At 36.2% G+C, this 14,756-nt stretch overlaps 1 protein-coding gene across 1 annotated transcript; it reads right to left on the minus strand.

Annotated features, from left to right (window-relative positions):
* Positions 1-3,988: 3,988 nt before the first annotated feature.
* Positions 3,989-5,080, minus strand: LOC142166466 (uncharacterized). The gene is made up of 2 exons (XM_075225850.1): positions 4,486-5,080; positions 3,989-4,386 (listed from the first exon to the last, which is right to left on the minus strand). Exons 1-2 carry the CDS (start codon positions 5,078-5,080, stop codon positions 3,989-3,991), a joined length of 993 nt encoding a protein of 330 aa, XP_075081951.1.
* Positions 5,081-14,756: the final 9,676 nt, after the last annotated feature.

Genomic DNA, 14,756 nt, shown 5'->3' on the forward strand with positions numbered 1-14,756 from the left:
TTTGAGGGTACGAAACTGTAAGAGCATTGGGAATATTTATAGTGTCTATGCACTCACCAAACATTAATTGGTAACATTATAAAATTGAAAAATAATTTAATAGGTCAAAATCTTCTAATCTACTGATACTATATATAAACAAATTCTTATTGATGCTATATACAAACTTTAATTGGTAATACTAAAACATGGAAAACAATCTTCTATAATAGGTCAAAATATATTGTAAAATACTAGTAGTTCCCGCATGGGCGAGTCAAATTCCTTAATTAATAATATCACAAGGAATATCATTAATTAGCGAAGAAGCTCAATTAACCTTAAGTTGACACTTCTTTTTTACCTAGTTTCCTTCTTCTTTTTTCGAATGTACTTCTTTTTTATTTAATCATTCGAAATTAGAACCCTATTGGGTCCAACTATTTAATTTCGTGTCTTATAATTATTTAATTTCGTGTCTTGTAAGACCCCATTAGGGCTTGCAGGAAAAAGAATGGAAAACAATCTTTTATATATAGAAGGTCGAAATATTCTTAGTGTAAGGAAAAATTTAATGCAACTACATATGGTGCTCTATAGAAACATTAATGGGTAAGCTTTGAAAAATGGAAAACAATCTTCTATAATATGTAAAAGTAGTGTAAGAAAATCTTTATACGGTCAATATATATAACTAAATTGTAAACTACTAGTATCTATAAACGTGCGTTACACGTTAATAATGACACACGGTGATTAAAATATTTATTTATATGAATGAACAATAAAATTTATCCCACCGTTTACTTTTAGTTGTCAAATATTCTAAAAATAAATTTTTATTTTTACTTGTCACTTTTCGCATATCGAGAGAAAAATAATTTATTTTTTCTGCTTTGCCCTTAGCATTAATTACTCATTTCAAATCATTTTCTAAATTTATTAAGACTATACACCAATTAATATGGGTATCATGGTAAATTATGCATTTTATTTATTGTTTCTTAAGGGGTGTGCAAAGTCAATAGTGGACAAGTAAAAGTGAACAGATGGAGTAATTAATGAGAGAAATTTTATATATAATACTACAACAATCATCTAAATGCCGAAAAATATTGTTACAGTAGCATAATACATGAATTTAAATGAAAGGACATCATCAGAACTTACATAAATTATCAATTTTAGTCATGTTAAGTAGATAATTATGTATTGTAGTTTAAAGGTATCTAATGTGATGGTATCTTAGAGAAAACTTCTTTATAGACGATATTTTTTTTGTATATGTTTCCTTATAATGCTTTGGTTACTCTGTCGTAACCAAAACTCTTATTGTCAATATTGATATCTCTCTTGAAAGTGCAACACATAGTTATTCGTGTAAGAAAATATATTGTGATAAATATAGTCCAATATTTAGGATGTTTGTCCTTGAGCTTTATTTATTATAACTACAAAACATAAACATACTGAAAATTATTTTCACACAAATTTGAAAGGATATTCTTTAGTTTCGGAAGATGAAAGTTGAATTCGGTGATAAACACATACTTAGAAGCACGTTAACCGGTATCATAAGTTATGCATGTATGACGTTATTGTAAAAACTTCTATATACTATATGTGTAGTATTACATAAGCTATTCAGCAGATCTCTATGTTTTCAGTAGCATGACGGGGCATACTTTTCTTCAAAATCAACATATATGCAATGAAAGATCAATTTTAACTTAGTCTATTATATATATAGTGACACTAACATACGTAAGAAATAATGAACTTGATAGCAAACATGTACGGTAGAAGATCATTTGGTATTAAAGTATTTAAATATTCTTCTTGGTAGTAATTGTTGGTATCATCTTCTGCTGAGTCAAAACTGAAAAATATTTTGTTTTTACCAAAAAACTAAGCAATCAACCTTTTATTTAGTTGATCAACATATTCATTTCTGCTAGCTAAGATAGATCTTTAATTTCTATCATGTAATTTGCACAAATATTTTTCTTATTAAATACGCTACTATTACTATTGGGGTTGATAACCAAGTGTTTTAGAAGAACCAAATCATCATTTATTATATGCTCTTCTTCGTTTCCGACAGAAAGCAAGAAGTCACTGAATATTGGATTTGTTCTTGCTTTTATATTTCTTGTCAATTGAATATTTTTCATTTGAAGTCATAAATATAATTTTGGCAAGCTAGCTTTTACAGTTTCTGCTTTAGTCAATTTTGGAACTACTGATCGTACTTGATACAAATCACCTCCCAAACTATTACTTTTTCACCAAATGATTCATCGATATTCAATATATCTCTAAAACTCTGGCGATTGTTTCGATCATTTGACACTTAGCTAAAAGCGCTTCATCCCATATTATCACTTTTTTGGTAAAACAATGAAGTATTACCATTGACAACCAAATGTTTACACCTAATGAGCACTTCAGAGAGATCTCCAAAGCTTCAAACAAAGAAAAACATCACTCAACTAATTACATAGTTGTTGCCTCAAATAACTATATCTACTTGCTTTCCTAGAGTATTTCAAGTTTTTTACCCTCTCTATAATATTTTTATTTATCTGCATAGACACAACCTCAGTATTTACATTTATCCCTCTAAAATATTTCCAATTTCGAGCCTTCTATTTGTGGTAGAGCTTTGCACCCCATATTGATGCTGCTAATTCCTTCTTGAACTGCTTCCAATGTCTGGTTTTGATCCATTCCATGCATTGAGTTGTCCCTTTCCTCTGTATTCTGATACCCGACCATATTTCTAGTTCATCTTGCAATTTCACTGTCCAACTACACTTAGTAAAGAGGTGTAACTGGCTTTCAGCCATGTTTTCATCATATAAGCAGCACATTCCATCATCTACTGGTATATGGAGTCGGATCAACCTCTCTTTTGTTAACAACTTCTCTTGATTAGCCAACCATACTATAAACCTATGTCTAGGTAGCATAATGTTGTTCCATACTAAATCAGCTTCTAACATTTTCTCCATGCTTCCCAGTAAGCTAATATAGCTTCTACTGACAGAATATGCACCATTTAACAGTAGGTGCCATTATTGTACCAATTTGTCATAGCTGCTTTAATGGAATTAAGCTTCCTCCAGTACCAGCTGCTGTCAACAGGTGGAGTGTTAATCCAGATTTCCTGCGTAGGACAAGTTTTTAGAGTATGCACTTGTTATTCTGGAAGTTATTCTCTCTACCAGCTGATAACACTCCACTTTGCTCCATTTTTTTGAAGAGGGAGAGGAAAACCCAGGTATCTGATTGGCAAAGTACCAAGTGAGAACCCAATCATCTGTACCATTTGATCTCTTAGGTTGTTCTCAACCCCTGCTATAAAGATACTAGATTTGTCCATGTTAACTTCCAATCCTGTTATATTACTGAAATGATTTAATGCCTCTATCATCCTCGCAATAGACTTTAGGTCTCCCTTACAGAATAACATTAAATTATCACCAAACACTAAGTGAGTCAGCTTAGTATTCTTATACATTGGATGGAACTTAAAGTCGGGTAGTTCCCCCATCTTTTTCAAAATCCTTGACAAATACTCTATGACTATCACAAATAACATTGCTAACATTGGATCTCCTTGCCTCAACCCTCTTTTCCCTTCAAAGTATCCATATCATTCTCCATTAACCTTGATTGAAAATTTTGTGGAAGTAACACATACCATGACCAGATTAGTAAATGCTTCTGGAAAGCCATACCTAATCAATGCCTCCTTAAGAAATTCACAACTAACCATGTCATATACCTTCCTTAGATCTATCTTCATCATACACCTAGGCGATGTTTTCCTATTGTAGTGCCTAAGGATATCATGGCATATCAACACATTATGCACTAAGGTTCTTCCCCTGACAAAGACTGCTTGATTCTCCGCAACTATACATCCAACTGCCTCTATAAGTCTCCCACACATCGTCTTTGATATAACCTTATACAAGACATTGCAACATGATATAGGTCGGAACTACCCTGCATTTTGAGATACTGAAACTTTAGGAATTAATGAGATAATTGTTGCATTCAGTTGCTTCAACAGGTTCCCACTGCTAAAAAATTCCAGCACTGCTTGAGTTATATCATTACTTATAACCCCCCAGGCTGCTTTGAAAAAGTCACTTCCATACCCATCGGGACCTGGACTCTTGTTCTTGTCAATGTTGAATATAGCCTTTTTCACATCTTCACTTCTATAGGGCTGAACTAAGGCAACTTGTTGCCCAAGTGTTAATTTAGGACCATTGTGTAAGAAACTCTTGAAAGCTCTTACCCTTTTCAAAGACTTTTTACCAAGTAAATCTTGATAGAACTCCACCAATATCTGTGCAATATCCTCTGAATCGGTGCATATGATTCCATTTTTGTCTTACATTTGTGTGATTGCTTGTTACAATTTCATATGCTTTATCACCGAGAAAAAATATCTCGTATTATCATCACCTAGCCTAATACACATTGCCTTACTTCTTTGTTGTAGGAAAATTTCAGCAAGATATGAACTCTTTCTAAATTGTTGATACTTCTCTTTTTCAAGTTGTTGTGGTTTCTTATTCCATGGGTGCTGCTGTAATGCTTCATGTACTTGTTTTAGTGCATCCCTGTCTTCATTTGCATCTGTAACTATATTCCTGAAATATTGCTTATTCAAATCTTTATGTGTCTTATTTAAACTCCTCATTTTTCTTATTACTTGGTATGTCATATGCCCTTCCACTGGCTGCTTCCACACCTCCTCTACTTTGACAAGAAATTGTGGATGTTGTGACCAAGTATTACAGTATTTAAATGCCTTCTGTCTATTATTCTTCAAATTTAACAAAGAAATACTCACTGGAATGTGATCACCGATCCCTTCTAGTAAGAAATTAGCTATATAAGATGGCATGTTATCCAGCCAACTCCTATTAACAAAAACCCAGTCTATCTTTGAATAAATTCTTTCCTGACTGTTCCTTCTTATCCCATTCCTGTTGCGCATTGTGTATTGTTGCTTCTTGTGTTTGTCTTCTACCTTGTGTATTCCCTTTCTTCTTTCTACAGTCACCTTCAGAATGCCCATATTTGTTATAATATTTGCACAATGAAGGTTTCTAGTCATATAAGACTTTTTGCTCAATTAACATCCCTTTCTTATTTCTGAACCATATTTTCTTCGGAAGTTCTGCATCCATCTCAACTTCAATCAATAGACGTGCAAAACTCAAACCTATCTTCTTTTCTGTGTGTTGATCCACCATGAGAGGCTTTCCCACCAAACTTCCAATCTTGCTAAGCCCTTTTTGGCTCTAGTATTTGAATTCTAATCCTGGAAACTTCACCCATATTGGTATTGTGTATAATTCGTCTCTTGTAAACTCCATGTCTGAATTCCAAGCTTTGACTATAAATGGTTTATTGTCAAAGTGGTAAATTCCCCCTTGGATTACTTCATTCTTCCTCTGTTCTGAATCAAACCTTACTAAGACTATCCCATTCTTCAACATGGAGATTTTATGATACCATGCTTCCCCCATTGTCTTTAAATATACTTGCTCATAATTGACAAGGGGGGGGGGATGAGCACCTAGTACATAGCAAACAACTGCATTCTTCTAGTAGTCTATTTCTGTACTTATATCATCCATCTCTATCTCACATATAGTCGCTTCTCCTTGTTTCACTAGAGACACAAATTCGAGCTTAAATCCTCCACTAGTTAGTTTTTCGATATCGCAATTATCCCAAACCGATGGCTGTCACGACCCAAAATCTTAACATGTTGTGATGGCGCCTATCTCAGTACTAGGCAAGCCGACAACATAAATAACCCACGATTTTCTTTAAATTAAAAAAAACGTAACGTTTAATACAATACCAAAGATCTAGAAGTTTCTTGTACAACACTCCCAAAACTTAGTATCACTGAGTACATGAGTATCTAATATGAGTACAAGTCTGGAAAATACGGTCTATAATAGTCTGAGACCAAATACAGTAAACAAGGAGATAGAGAACGAGAGACAAGGTCTGCGGAACACGGCAGCTACCTCAAAATCTCCTGAAAATCAACTGCGCGAAATGATCAACACCTGCTATGTTCAGGAATACCTGGATCTGCACACAAAGTGCAGGGTATAGTATGAGTATAACCAACTCAGCAAGTAACAATAATAACTAAGGAACTGAAGATAATGATGCGCTACACAGTCATAATTCACTTTCAGTAGCTCCAACAAAGAATAGACATGCTTTTAAATCCGGCAGTTTAAGTCAAATCAATTTTATACAGTTCAATTTCAAGTAATCCGGATGTAAATTCTTTCAGATATTTCACAACAATAACAGATAGCAAGCAAATGCAACAACAATTGCAAAGCAAGTACAGCCTCTCAGGCAACAGTCATGCAGCTCATCACAACAGCTCAACCACTCGGCTCTCAGCCCTTAGCACTCACACTCAATAGGTACCCGCGCTTACTGGGGGTGTGTACAGACTCCGGAGGGACTCCTACAACCCAAGCGCCATAATCTGCATGGACAACTCACGTGTTATAATATCCTGCACGGATAACTCACGTGCCATAATATCCTTACCTAGTGCGTCAACAAATATCAAGAAAGATTGAGGTATGATTCGCTAATAAAATCAAGACTGAGCACAAGATAGCAATTAGCAAATAATTCAACAAGTTCGTGACCTCTCTGGGTCCCAACAGTACTATCACATAGCCTAAGGATGATTTTTAACATGATTTACAGTCAAATGTCTTCAACACAAAGAGAGCTTATAGCTAACAACAGGTTATTCAACTTTACAGTTTCACGGGACGGACCAAGTCACAATCCCTTCGGTGCACGCCCACAAGCCCGTCACCTAGCATGTGCGTCGCCTCCAAAATAATCACATGACACAAAATCCAGGGTTTCATACCCTCAGGACCAGATTTATAACTGTTACTTACCTCAACCAGTGTAATTATTTATTCCGCTATGCCCTTGCCACGAGAATTGGTCTCCGAAAGCCTCGTATCTAGCCACAATTAATTCAAATCAGTCAATACAAATTATTGTAATTAATTCCATAAGGAAATACTAATTTTCCCAATAAAATCCGAAATTAACTCAAAAATTGCCCGTAAGGCCCACGTCTCGGAACCCGACAAAATTACAGAATATGAACGCCCATCCAACCATGAGTCCAACCATATAAATTTTACCAAAATCCGACATCAACTCGACCCTCAAATCTTCAATTAAAATCTATGAAGATTTCTACCATTTTCAACCCAATCTTTACCCATTTGAACTTAAAAATCTTTCCACAACCTTATTGGTATGTATACATAATACTCTTACACCCAAGAGTCATACTATTAATCACCCATCTTTACTCCAAACCCGAAATTGAAGAATTGAGGAAAGAAATTCTTACCTCTTTGAAGCCCTAGCAAGATCCTTGTGAAATCTTCAAACCTTGGAACTAGGTGTTCCAAATCATTCAAAAACCTCACCGGACCCGAATCAATTACCCTGATTTTGAACTTTCTTTCTTTTTCTTTTTCTTTTTTTATATTTAGAGAATGAGTAAAATACAGGAAAGAATTTGGAGAAGACTTCCCTTTTGGAGTTGTTGCTGTTGCAGAGCTATTTTAGTCTCTGCGTGGTTTCTTTTTGGTTGCACCTGCTTCTTACAAGGTTGTTTTTGGATTGCACCTGTTTTTTGTTTTTTCAAACAAAGAACAATTGTTAGTTTAAAACGGTGGTTGGTTTTGAAGCCTTGAGTGTTTTAGTCACTTGATCTTGACTGGCTTCTTTGATGATAATTTTACTTGCAACTAGTTGTTTCTTGAATACCGATTGCACTTCTGGCCGTGGAGAACCTTTGGCTTTTCCAAACTTTGCCATGACGGTTAGCCACTTGGAACTTAACATTTTCAACTTCATTTTGCCTGTAGGCTTTTCACTTCTTTCTTCCAATTTAGCTTTGGAGCATTGGGGAACCCTTGGCTTTTCAAACATTGCCAAGACTATTAGCTACATGGGACTCAACCTTTTCAACTTCCTTTGCCCTTATAGGCACTTCAAATTTGATTTCCTTCTTTGGAGAGTTTTTTATTTCAAAAAACATGACATGTCTTTTGGACTATATTCTTGATTCGTGTAAATCGTCCAACTCTCAAATATTTATCACAACTTTTGCCTCAAAACCGAGAAACCTTGCCCAAGACTGTGTTGATGCCAACAGCTGTGAGGATCCTCTTTTCGATCAGTGGTGCCCTTTGCGGGTTTTCGACAGCTGACCTCTCTCATTTCTCTTCTCACCATCGCCTTATAGTTTCCTTTGCGGGTTTTCACTAACAAGACTTTTAAAAAAAAATTCTCTACTCACTATCGTCTTACGGTGCCCGTGAGGGTTTTTACCAATAAGACTCTCATTTTGTTTCTCTCATTTCTTGATGGCTCCAGGACCAAATATCCATGACCTCCAATTCTTGTTCATTCTTGCCTATTGGTCAGAAGGACTTGAAAGGGATTTGGGTAAAAATAATTTTGGATTGAATTACAACTTTGGAATCTTTCAGGCGAAATCATCTTTAAAACGTTATAGTGGCTGTGAGGATCCTCTTTTCGATCAGTGGCGCCCTTTGCGGGTTTTCAACAGCTGACCTTTCTCATTTCTCTTCTCATCATCGACTTATAGTGCCCTTTGCGTGTTTACACTAACAAGACTTTTTTTTTAAACTTCTCTACTTACCATTGTCTTACGGTGCCCGTAAGGGTTTTCACCAACAAGACTCTCATTTTGTTTCTCTCATTTCTTGATGGCTCCAGGACCAAATATCCGTGACCTATAATTCTTGATCATTCTTTCCTATTGATCGGATGGACTTGAAAGGGATTTGGATAAAAAGAATTTTGTATTGAATTACAACTTTAGAACCTTTCAGGCGAAATCATCTTTTAATACGTCATAACGGCTGTGAGGATCCTCTTTTCGATCAGTAGCGCCCTTTGTGGGTTTTCAACAGTTGACCTCTTTCATTTCTCTTCTCATCATCGTCTTATAGTGCCATTTGCGGGTTTTCACTAACAAGACTTTTTTTTAAAATTCTCTACTCACCATCGTCTTACGGTGCCCGTAAGGGTTTTCACCAATAAGACTCTCATTTTATATCTCTCATTTCTTGACGGCCCCAGGACAAAATATTTGTGACCTCTAATTCTTGATCATTCTTGCCTATTGGTAGGAAGGACTTGAAAGGGATTTGGGTAAAAAAAATAATTGGATTGAATTACAACTTTGGAACCTTTCGGACGAAATAATCTTTAAAACGTCATAACTGCTGCCCCAGTTTCAACTTTTGGGGGGAATGTGGATTTTTATTTTAGTATGACTGAACCCCAGAGAGAAGCTACCTACATATCCTTTCGGAATCAAGTCGAACGTAGTTCAATTAACGTGAAATTGTTTTTATTTTTGTCTTGTTTTGTTTTGATTTTCTTTTGCTTTTTTTTTTAATAACATCTTCAGGTTCCAAAGAGAGTAATCAAAGAAAGGTAACCGGATCAAAAGGGTTAGCAAAAGGGTTAATGCTGTTTGGATAGCGAGAATGAAAGCCTTCATCATCCCAATCAGAGAACATTAATGCAACATAGAGGGTTAAACATAGTACCTTTTGATTGCATCCACGTTGACAGTTGTTTCAGGGACATTGTTTTATGCTTCCCAGGTACAACGCTCTCTTTTGATAATAATCTCGTTACATTGTATGGACTTTTCCAATTTGGAGCCAATTTCCCTTTAGCTTCTTCATAAGGTGGGGAGGATACGTCTCAGAATGAGTTGTTCTATTTCAAATTTCTCCGGCCGCACTTTCTTGTTATAGACATGGGCCATTCTTTGTTGGTACAACTGCCTGTGGCAAATTGGAACTAATCTGTTTTCATCAATCAGTGTCAAGTGTTCCATTCGGTTCTTGACCCAATCTTTATCCTCAATCTTGGATTCAACAATGATCCGAAGAGAGGGAATCTCAACTTCGTTCCAATTTTCTATTTATTTTCTTACAAGCCTTATCTTCAAAACATTCTGTTTTCTTGATTCATTATTTTGGGGTCTGACAGCATTTTAGGATCTGGGCATGAATTCCGCAAGTATGTCATATCATTATAATCTGCATTAACATAACTGAAAAGAGAATAAGAAAAGTGACAAGATTAAGAAAAGAAACATTCCTCGACAATGAAGTATTAATTTCATTTGATTTTTTTTAAAATTTTTAAAGATAGAAGGGTTTACATCAGAAAGCAAAGCAGTGAAGTAAAACATTCGGATTACACCCTGAAATAAACCATACATAGAAAAGATAGCAAGACCGGCTACCAAGACTCCCATCTGACAGAGAACGTTTCAAGTTTGGCTCCCGTTTTTAGGTTTTTGTTCTGCCGCAGAAATGGCTACTGTAGCTTTCAATGATGGATCATCAATTCTTCAGCTGCCCTTTTGAGGGTCCAACAGTCCTCTGTATCATGTCCCACTGCTCCATAGTGGTATTCACATCTAGCATGAGCTTGGGCCGATTAGCTTTTGAAACAAAGTTGAATATAATTCACCAATAGGGGTGAACTGATTCCTTCTGAGGGGCTCTCGTGGGCGAGGATTGTATTGGGGAACAATTGGTTGGGGATTATATGGAGCTTGGTAGGGACAGGCATTTTTGGGATGTGGAGCTTGGTTTTGTGTATAATGTTGTGTTCGGGTGTAAGGTTGCACGTTCATCACCGCCTAGGGAGGCGGTGCCATGGCATAAGTAGCATCTTGATGGGGATAATAGTGTTGTGGGACTTTAGGAAGCATATATGATTGGTTGAATGACCTGTGGGCCCCCCAAGCTCGAAGCCATCATGGCTCCCTCTTCCCTCATGTTTCTGCTCATCAAACCCCCTAAACCATTCTGAACACTCTGTCATGTGGCCTTAAAGGCAGCATGACTCAAGATTCGGCCCGTTTTTAAACCATTTTCGACCATCTCCTCAATTTTGATAGCCTCAGCGAACAACTTACCCATAACGGACATCATGTTCTGGAAGTAATCCACCTCTTGGGCATGTAGGAAGACCGCAACCATTTTTTCTTCGTCCATTGGAGGCTTTACCCTGGTGGCTTGCTCGCGCCATTTAACAACATATTCACGGAAACTTTTCGTGGTTTTCTTTTTCAAATTGGACAAAGAGTTTCCTTTTTGGATTTTTTTCACTCTTGCCTTCTCTTTTTTTGGTTGTTTTTCGCTCTTTGTTTTCTTTGTTATTTTTTTCACTCCTTTCTTTCTTTTTCTTTCTCTTTTTTTTTCACTCCGTTTATTTTAAGGCTATGATCGAATCTGATGGGGATTGCCTACGTATCATGACGCCGCATGAATCAGATCTTTACGTAGGAATATCGGGAATAGACTGACCCATTTTTCTTTTTCTTCTTTTTATAAAGGCTTTTAATTTATTTATTTTTTGAGTTTTTTTTTCTTTATATGGAAATTTTGGAAATTGTTTTTTTGAAATAAGGAAAAAAAATATTTGGTTTTTGATTTGATTTTTTTTTTCAAATAAAAGACTTCGGAAAAGAAGGAAAATAATTTGGATTTTTTTTTTGTATTTTCTAAGGAAGGAATTCTAAAGAGGGAATTGAGGAAAGGGAAGTATTTTTGGATTTTATGAAAATTGAGGATCGGAACCGATTAGGTTTGCCTACGTATCTCACATCCGGTGAGAATCAGACCCGCATAGTTCGGTCAAAACTGACTAAGTTCTCTTTTGATTTATGAAAATTAATCCTTAAAACCATAGAAATAGACCACATCGCCCCCTTATTTTATTTTAATTTTAATATTTTCTTTTAATGAACATTTGTACAAAAATCAGAGAATTTCTCTCTTGTTCATTCAACTGATTTATCCTAAAGTTGGTCAACATGCAAGCCTCCCAATTAATGCAACAGATAGCACATAACATGAACATATTAGTCTCAACAAGGTACCTGTCCAAAAACAGAAACCGGCCCTTGTGCCGGCCGAGCGTTGCTAAGTCAAATGCACATGATGCAAATAAAGCGAACCTACTAGGGATAACTGGCATGAGGTTTGTTCTTCTAGGTTTCAATCCTGGTGCAGAAGGTATATAGACTGGTTTACTCGAGCGGATAACTCGAGCCGAGGAGGGTCAGCGTACCGGTAGCATTGCTTGCCGGCTTAGCTGATGGTGCTCCCCGCCTAAAATATGCGTAACGACCCGACTTGTCGTTTTGAGAACTTATGTTTCGTTCAGTGACTTAAGGTCCCAAGCAGCTTCGTAATATATATTATGACCGTGTGTGGGGTCGAGTTTGATTTTTGGAAGATTCGAAATTTAATTGAAAGAACAATTCTCATTTATAAAGCTTGAATTTCTAAAGTTTGACCGGAGATTTGACTTTTGAGAAAACGACTCCGGAAAGGAGTTTTGATAATTCCAATAGCTTCGTATGGTGATTTTGAACTTGAGCGCATGTCCGAATTTGGATTTGGAAGTCTATAGGACAATTCGGCGCATTTTGTCAAAAGTTGGAAAATAGAAGATTTTTGGAAAGTTCGACCGGGAGTTGACTTTATTGATATTGGGGTCGGAATCTAGTTCTGGAAAGTTTGACAGCTCCATTATGTCATTTAGGACTCGTGTGCAAAATTTAGGGTAATTCCAGATTGATTTGATAGTTTTCGGCATCGAATGTAAAATTTGGAATTCGTTAGTTTTCATTAAGCTTGAATTGGGGTGCGATTCGTGTTTTAGTATTGTTTAATGTAATTTGAGGCATCGACTAAGTTTGTGTCATGTTATGGGACTTGTTAGTATACTTGGTTGGGGTCTCATGGGACTCGGATGAGCTTTGGAAGAGTTTGATGTTTTGAGCATAAACCTATAATGATCCAAAGGTCCATTTTTAGTTCTTGAGATCGAAATTAGATTTCGAGACTTCCGAGAGTTTGATAATGAATTATAGGAATGATCTGGAATGCTTGGTCTAATTTCATCAAGTCACGATTGGGTAGCGCGAAACATGAGTCAATTGTTTAATGAGCTTAGTATCGCATTGAGCGAATGAGCTCTGAATTGAGTTTCGATTGAACGACTAGGTTCGTATTATTATTTGTGACTTATAGGAACAAGAATCGTCAAATTCTGAGTTCATATGATGGAGTTGGAGCCTTTTTAGTGAAATATTAAATTGCTGGTGCAAGCAGGTTCTGGTGCGGACCTTACGGAAAATGGACCTTTAGTGACGGGATACGAACTTTTAGTGACGGAAAATGAGATTTTATTGAGCAATTTTATTTTTTAGCTCATTTCAACATTTTTGGAGCTAAGGAAATCGGATTTGGGCACTTTTGGAGAGGATTTTCATCAAATTGATTGGGGTAAGTGTTTCCTACTCGATTTTCATTATATTTCATGATTCCATGATTATTTTCATCTTTTATTAGTGAATCAATTAGAAGAAAATGGGATTTTTGCAAAATCTTTCAAAAACAAAAATTTAAGACTTGGAGGTCGATTCGTTATTGGAATTTGATAAATTTGGTATGGTTGAACTCGTATCAGAATGGGTGTTTGAATTTCGTGAAAGTTTTGTCGATTTCCGAGAATCAAGCCCCACGTTTAATTTTGGTTGACTTTTTAATGCAAATTTTAAGTTAACGTTTTATTATCCGGAATTATTTTCGATGAATTTTAATGAAGTTATACAATCAATTTGGATAGATTTGAGTTGTCCGGAGGTCAATTCAAGCAAGAAGGCTATTTTGGAATATCGGTACAACTTCAAAAAGGTAAGTATCTTGCCTAACCTTGAGTGGGGGAATTACCCCTAAGGCATTGAGTCATATGTGCCAATTGTGAAATGGGAAAATCCATGTACGTGAGGTGACGAGTACGTACTTGGCTTATATGTGTAAATTATACCAGTTAAAATTCTTAGACACTCTTAAGTATTAAATCGGAAATTGTTGGTACTTATTAAATCTGTTATTGTCATGCCTCATTCCTTGTTTGTCTGATTTGTAATTTATATGATAATTTAGTGTGATTGCCACTTAGAGTTTTATGTGAATTTCGTGTGCTTGTTGATTTGATATTGCTTGGAAATAATCACATTATGGATTTTCCATCAGCAAATAATTAAGTAAATAAGTTTAAATTGAGGCGTTAATATACTTATCAAAATTCGGATTTAAGAAGAGGTTGTTCTTGATGAATTATTCTTCCGTCCTTGCTCATGCATATTTACTTTGGGACTATAAGGCGTTTACTCGGGATATCCCCATGTACTGCATATTTACTTTGGGACTACGAGGCGGTTCCTCAGGATATCCCCCTACACTGCATATTTACTTTGTGACTACTAGGCGGTACCTCGGGAGATCCCCTGTCTTGCATATTTACTTTGAGACTACGAGGCATTTACTCGGGAGATCCCCCTGTCTTGCATATGTACTTTGGGACTACGAGCCGTTTACTCGGGAGATCCCTATGTACTGCATATTTACTTTGGGATTACGAGCCGTTTAGTCGGGAGATCCCCCTGTCTTGTATATTTATTTTGGGACTACGAGGCGGTACCTCGGGAGATCCACCATGTTGAGCATTTACATTTAGGTTTACGAGGCGATACCTTAGGAGCGCCCCTCTTGGTTACCTTTATTTGCTGTGTTGTTGTCTTTCTATAAATT

This window comes from Nicotiana tabacum, chromosome 11 (assembly GCF_000715075.1).
Source record: "Nicotiana tabacum cultivar K326 chromosome 11, ASM71507v2, whole genome shotgun sequence".
In the NCBI taxonomy this organism is placed as follows: domain Eukaryota; kingdom Viridiplantae; phylum Streptophyta; class Magnoliopsida; order Solanales; family Solanaceae; genus Nicotiana; species Nicotiana tabacum.